The following is a 7,354-nucleotide window of genomic DNA, read 5'->3' as shown; positions in this document are numbered from 1 at the left end:
GTGTAGAGTTTTGTGTATGATTACGCTCATTTAAGTAAAACAAAAAAAAGTTTCACATTTCATGATCGAAGACAGCAGAAACCTGACATGAGGCTGCCTGGTCCTGTTGCTCAGGACTTTCCTGCCAGGCTAAGGGCGTGGCTATTGGCTGGGTCCTCCTATCTTCTTTTACAGTGCTTTACCTGTATGCTTCCGGTTGCTAAATGGGTGACATGTCCGGTGAGTATGCGGTCCATGTAAGAACTGGGATGTTTTCAGCTTGCAGGAATTGTGTAGATCCTTGCAACATAGGGCCGTACATTGTCATGCTGCAACATGATGGGATGTTTAGGGAATGAAAGGTACAACAATGGGCCTCAGGATCTCCTCGCGGTATCTTTGTGCATTCAAAATACCATCAATAAAATACACTTGCATTCGTTGTCCCTAACATACGCCTGCCCATACCATAACACCACCCCCACCATGGGCCGCGCCATTCACAACGTTGACATCAGCAAACCGCTCTCCCACACGACGCCACACACGCTGTCTGCCATCTGCCCTGAACAGTGAAAACCGGGATTCATCCGTGAAGAGAACACCTCTCCAACATGCCAGACGCCATCGAATGTGAGCATTTGCCCACTCAAGTCGGTTACGACTACGAACTGTTGTCAGGTCGAGACTAGAGATGTCCGATAATATCGGACTGCCGATATTATCGGCCGATAAATGCTTTAAAATGTAATATCGTAAATTATCGGTATCTGTTTCAAAATTATCGATATCTGTTTCAAAAAGTAAAATTTATGACTGTAGGGAGGCGGGGCCAGCGGTCCGACACCGGGGCCCGCTCCAAGATGGCGGCGAGGAGGCGTGGCCTGCGGAACCACGTCCAAATGGACTACAGGTGCGTGGGTCAGGCAAATGGGCACAATCAGATAATCTCCTGTCTGTGTATAAAAGCGTGACAGCCGAGAGAGACGAGGAAGGAGGTAATGAGCCAAGCCAAGATCTCTGTTGACGATGACGGCGTGGAGCCTCAAGTTTGTGTCATAGAGTTAGGGGGCACGGTGGGGGACATCGAGAGCATGCCATTCATCGAGGCCTTCAGACAATTTCAGTTCAAAGTGAAAAAAGAGAACTTCTGCAATATCCACGTCAGCCTTGTTCCACAGCCCAACACAACAGGAGAGCAGAAGACTAAGCCGACCCAAAACAGCATGCGGGAGCTGCGGGGTCTCGGACTGTCTCCCGATGTGGTCATGTGCCGCTGTACAACGCCCTTAGAAACTGCAGTAAAGGAAAATATCTCAATGTTTTGTCACATGGAGCCCACACAGGTGATCTGTGTCCATGATGGGCCTTCAGTTTACAGAGTTCCTCTGCTGCTGGAGGAACAAGGCATCGTTGGCTACTTCTGCCAGAGATTAAACCTTGCTATTGAGATGAGGATGCTCTCCAAGTGGAAGGAGATGGCTGACAGATCCGACCGTCTCCTGAAGCACGTTTCCATAGCCCTGGTGGGCAAGTACACAGAGCTGTCAAGACTCCCACACCTCTGTCATTAAGGCCCTGGAGCACTCGTCCCTCGCCATCAGTCACAAGCTAGTGGTCAAGTACATAGACTCGGCCGACCTGGAGCCCGGTACATTGCAGGACGAGCCGGTGAAATATCACGAAGCCTGGCAAAAACTCTGCAGCGCTGACGGCGTGTTGGTGCCAGGAGGATTTGGGGTGAGAGGTACAGAAGGCAAGATGCTGGCTATAAACTGGGCAAGAAAACAGAATAAGCCTTTCCTAGGTGTTTGTTTGGGCATGCAGCTGGCCGTGTGCGAATTCGTCCGCAATGTTCTAGGCTGGGAAGACGCCAACTGGACAGAGTTCAACCCCAACTCCAAATACCCAGTGGTGATTGACATGCCAGAGCACAATCCAGGACAAATGTGGAACACTCTTGCTTCTGGGTGGGTTCTCAGGACCATCCAAGGACGACATTGTCGTGAGCAGGTTTGACTTCTTTATTTTTCAATATCAAAAAGTCTTTTGCTGGCCGCTTTTCAGCTCCGGCTCCACCTGCTGCTCGATCCGCCTCCTGCTTTTCAGCCAACCGCGTCTTCGTCGTCGTCGTCGTCGTCTTCGTCGTCTTCGTCGTCTTCGTCTTGCTCTCACTGCATACGTTGCTGCGTGTCTTGCCTCTGGCTCTCCACCTCCTTCCTTGTCTCTCTCGGCTGTCACGCTTTTATACACAGACAGGAGATTATCTGATAGTGCCCAGCTGCCCGACCCACGCACCTGTAGTCCATTTGGATGCGGGTCCGCAGGCCACGCCTCCTCGCCGCCATCTTGGAGCGGGCCCCGGTGTCGGACCGCTGGCCCCGCCTCCCCACAATTACTTTTTAAAACGCCGCTCTGTACACGGACGTAGGGAGAAGTCCAGAGCGGCAATAAATCTTAAAGGCACTGCCTTTGCGTGCCGGCCCAATCACATAATATCTACGGCTTTTCACACACACAAGTGAATGCATGCATACTTGGTCAACAGCCATACAGGTCACACTGTATAAACAACTTTAACACTGTTACAAATATGCGCCACACTGTGAACCCACAACAAACAAGAATGACAAACACATTTCGGGAGAACATCTGCACCGTAACACAACATAAACACAACAGAACAAATACCCAGCACCCCTTGCAGCACTAACTCTTCCGGGACGCTACAATATACACCCCCCGCTACCCCCCCCCACCACCACCCCCCCCCCCCCCCCACCACCACCACCCCCCCCCCATCTCAACCCCGCCCCCCCAACCCCTCCCACCTCAACCTCCTCATGGAGGGAGAGCATGTCCCAAATTCCAAGTTGCTGTTAAAAAAAAATAATGCACTTTGTGACTTCAATAATAAATATGGCAGTGCCATGTTGGCATTTTTTTCCATAACTTGAGTTGATTTATTTTGGAAAACCTTGTTACATTGTTTAATGTATCCAGCGGGGCATCACAACAAAATTAGGTATAATAATGTGTTAATTCCATGACTGTATATATTGGTATCGGTTGATATCGGTATCAGTAATTAACAGTTGGACAATATCGGATATCGGCAAAAAAGCCATTATCTGACATCTCCAGTCGAGACCCTGATGAGGACGACGAGCATGCAGATTAGCTTCCCTGACACGGTTTCTCAGTTTTCAAACCAATTGTTGCAGCAGCTGTCCGGGTGGCTGGTCCCAGACGATAATGGAGGTGCACCTGCTGGATGTGGAGGTCCTGGGCTGGTGTGGTTACATGTGGTCTGCGGTTATGAGGATGGTTGGATGTACTGCGAAATTCTCTGAAAGGTCTTTGGAGTCCGCTTTTGGTAGAGAAATTAACATTCAATTCACAGGCAACATCTCTAGTGGACATTCCTGCAGTCAGCATGCCAACGGCATGCTCCCTCTACTACAGGGGTCCGGCCAATACAAATGGAGCAGACGATGGACATCCAACCGGTGGATGTTTGACTCTGGCAATGCTGGATATAGGTAATGTATATTAAATCAATTGGCAAATGTATATTACAAACCCCGTTTCCATATGAGTTGGGAAATTGTGTTATATGTAAATGTAAACGGAATACAATGATTTGCAAATCCTTTTCAACCCATTTTCAATTGAATGCACTACAAAGACAAGATATTTCATGTTCAAACTCATAAACGTTTTTTTTTTTTTTGCAAATAATAATTAACTTAGAATTTCATGGCTGCAACACGTGCCAAAGTAGTTGGGAAAGGGCATGTTCACTACTGTGTTACATGGCCTTTCCTTTTAACAACACTCAGTAAACGTTTGGGAACTGAGGAGACACATTTTTTAAGCTTCTCAGGTGGAATTCTTTCCCATTCTTCCTTGATGTACAGCTTAAGTTACGGGGGTCTCCGTTGTGGTATTTTAGGCTTCATAATGCGCCACACATTTTCAATGGGAGACAGGTCTGGACTACAGGCAGGCCAGTCTAGTACCCGCACTCTTTTACTATGAAGCCACATTGATGTAACACGTGGCTTGGCATTGTCTTGCTGAAATAAGCAGGGGCGTCCATGGTAACGTTGCTTGGATGGCAACATATGTTGCTCCAAAACCTGTATGTACTTTTCAGCATTAATGGCACCTTCACAGATGTGTAAGTTACCCATGTCTTGGGCACTAATACACCCCCATACCATCACAGATGCTGGCTTTTCAACTTTGCGCCTATAACAATCCGGATGGTTCTTTTCCTCTTTGGTCCGGAGGACACGACGTCCACAGTTTCCAAAAACAATTTGAAATGTGGACTCGTCCGACCACAGAACACTTTTCCACTTTGTATCAGTCCATCTTAGATGAGCTCAGGCCCAGCGAAGCCGACTGCGTTTCTGGGTGTTGTTGGTAAATGGTTTTTGCCTTGCATAGGAGAGTTTTAACTTGCACTTACAAATATAGCGACCAACTGTAGTTACTGACAGTGGGTTTCTGAAGTGTTCCTGAGCCCATGTGGTGATATCCTTTACACACTGATGTCGCTTGTTGATGCAGTACAGCCTGAGGGATCGAAGGTCACGGGCTTAGCTGCTTACGTGTAGTGATTTTTCCAGATTCTCTGAACCCTTTGATGATCTTCCGGACAGTAGATGGTGAAATCCCTAAATTCCTTGCAATAACTGGTTGAGAAAAGTTTTTCTTAAACTGTTCAACAATTTGCTCACGCATTTGTTGACAAAGTGGTGACCCTCACCCCATCCTTGTTTGTGAATGATTGAGCATTTCATGGAATCTACTTTTATACCCAATAATGGCACCCACCTGTTCCGAATTTGCCTGTTCACCTGTGGGATGTTCCAAATAAGTGTTTGATGAGCATTCCCAACTTCTTTGTCACGTGTTGCTGGCATCAAATTCTAAAGTTAATGATTATTTGCAAAAAAAAAATGTTTATCAGTTTGAACATCAAATATGTTGTCTTTGTAGCATATTCAACTGAATATGGGTTGAAAATGATTTGCAAATCATTGTATTCCGTTTATATTTACATCTAACACAATTTCCCAACTCATATGGAAACGGGGTTTGTATATTATATTCAAATTTTTCGATTCATTGTAACAATGCATAAAAAAATGCAAAATGCCTAATAAAAAAAAGTCTAGTGGCATATGATGTACAGGTGGGCCTCATTATACGAAATTCCGTGCTTCAGCATTTCGTGGTAATGAATGCTATCCAAAATCCGATGACTGTTCACAAGTATTGATGATGATAAATACGGCCGTGGGTGTGAAGGGAGAGTACGTTTGTCACAAGCAGTTATATCGCTTTTGCATTTTATCTGTCAAGCGTAAGGCGAGGTCTTCGGGTGGCGATGTGCCAAAGAAAAGGAAAGCCATCACCATTGAAGTAAAACATTTACACAATAAAAAGCTGAGGAGAAACACCCACCGATATTTGCCGCTTTTTTGGTGTCAACTACTCATTAAATGCCAATGTTTTTCTTTTAAAACGTCAACTTTTCTCGTAAAAATTAAAACACATTTTATAAATAATTATTTCAACTTTATTTTTTATTTTTTTTTGTTTTTAATATTATTCCAACTATGTAAAATGTCAACTTTATTTCCTGTAAAATATTGTTCTCAGAATATTGCGACCGTTTCATACAAAATGTTAAGTTTTTCCTGAAAAATTACCATTTCGTTTTAATAAACGTAAACAGTTTCATCCTGATAAATTATTTAGTTAATTTAACCATTTTCTGTCAATTTTACAATTTGATCTAATAAGTCAACAAAACAAACGACGTAAATCCTCCCTCCTGACATGATGCGCGTCCACGTCTGCTTCCTTCCACGTTGACGTGCTGCGCGCGCGACCCCGCACTGCCGGCAGATTCCCTTACCGGAAGTGACGTAGACAAGGCGGCAATGGCGGCTCGCAGTTTCATTCCGGATTTCCAGTGGACTACAAACTGACTTTGCCCGCCTACGCTGGACCCTATGGATTTTTTTTAAACCCCACTCAGCTTTGAAAGGACGAGTTGAGCCGGTGACCAGACTTAAGTGGTCACACTGCCGGGTTTTAAGGCTAATTTCAGAGCAGGGTTCAAGGTCTTGTCGACGCTAGCGGTGGCTTGTAGGCTAGCAGGGCTAACGCTAGCTCACTTTCTAACGAGGTCCTGAAACGGTGACATTTGGGTTTTTCTTTAAGTGCCACTATGTCAATAAGCTACATTTAATGCTAATTTTGTGTGTAGAGCGAGGTACTCACACGTTCAATTTGGCCTCTTTTTGGGGAACTTGCAATCGCTCTTTTGATAGCGTCTAATGCGGACTGTCACTCGCCTTTAAAAAGAGCTGCTCTTCGGCTTATTATTTTGTCGTCTTTTGGGGGGTCTTTGCGTGCCTGTCAACATGCTGAAGACCCGCCAATGTTTACTGGGGATCCGGACTTTCCTCGGCGTGACGTCCAGACTATGGGGCTTCATCATGTACATCCTCAGGAAGCATCTACGAACGGTAAGACAAGCCAACGTCATGTGATTGACGGTCACTACATTAGGTGTGAAAAGGTTCTGCATGTTATGGCTTAGCTAGCTTTTATTGACTAACTACTGTATTTCCTCATTTAGTGGGTTGATAGCGTTGATTTACTCCACCACAGAGAGTGCCAGGCACATTTACAAGCAATCAATTGTAAAACATATAAATGTATTATTTAATATAAGTTCAGTAAATACTGCACACATCAGCCTTAGTTGTATTAGTGCAGTGTTTTTCAACCTATTTTGAGGCAAGGCACGCTTTTTTCATTGAAAAAATCCGGATGCACACCACCAGCAGAAAACATGAAATAATGAAACTCCACCAGGGCCTCGTGCCTTATTTTGAGTTTGTTTCCAGTGTGTATTGCTTAAGTTCTTGTCTTGCGCTGTTATTTTTGTGTTTTCCTGTAGCAGTTTCAGGTCTTCCTTTTGAGCACTACTCCCCGCACCTGCGTTGTGTTAGCAAGCAAGACTATTTAAGTTGCTGCTATCCTTCTTTGTGTGTACATTGTTGATTGCCATGTCATGTAAGGATGTACTTTGTAGATGCTGTCTCTGCTCCACACGCTGCAAGTTTTTGCTGTCGTCCAGCATTCTGTTTCTGTTTACTTTGTAGACAGTTCAGTTTTACTTTCGTTTTGCATAGCCATCCCTATCCGTCAATGCCTTTTCCTTTCCCTTTTGTTCATTTTTGGTTTAAGCGTTAAATACCTTTTTACCTGCACACTGCCTCCCGCTGTGGTCTGCATATTGGGATCACAACAAACCATCCTCGTTCATACGGTGTTGATCTGGAAA

At 45.1% G+C, this 7,354-nt stretch overlaps 2 protein-coding genes across 2 annotated transcripts in view; both read left to right on the top strand.

Annotated features, from left to right (window-relative positions):
• The first annotated feature begins 968 nt into the window (after positions 1-968).
• On the top strand, positions 969-1,998 carry LOC133661292 (CTP synthase 1-like). Its single transcript, XM_062064426.1, is given in 2 exon segments — positions 969-1,529; positions 1,531-1,998. Coding segments are annotated over 2 exon segments (1,017 nt in total). The 5' UTR covers positions 969-980.
• Positions 1,999-5,884: 3,886 nt separating this feature from the next.
• Positions 5,885-7,354, top strand: part of LOC133662317 (CTD nuclear envelope phosphatase 1A) — a 75,715-nt gene continuing 74,245 nt past the window's right edge. The window contains exon 1 of the mRNA XM_062066212.1: positions 5,885-6,530. Coding sequence (XP_061922196.1) covers positions 6,426-6,530 — 105 coding nt within the window. The 5' untranslated portion in view covers positions 5,885-6,425. The remainder of the gene's footprint in view (positions 6,531-7,354) is intronic.

Source organism: Entelurus aequoreus, linkage group LG12 (assembly GCF_033978785.1).
Source record: "Entelurus aequoreus isolate RoL-2023_Sb linkage group LG12, RoL_Eaeq_v1.1, whole genome shotgun sequence".
Taxonomy (NCBI): domain Eukaryota; kingdom Metazoa; phylum Chordata; class Actinopteri; order Syngnathiformes; family Syngnathidae; genus Entelurus; species Entelurus aequoreus.
This window is presented reverse-complemented; position numbering and strand designations above follow the sequence as displayed.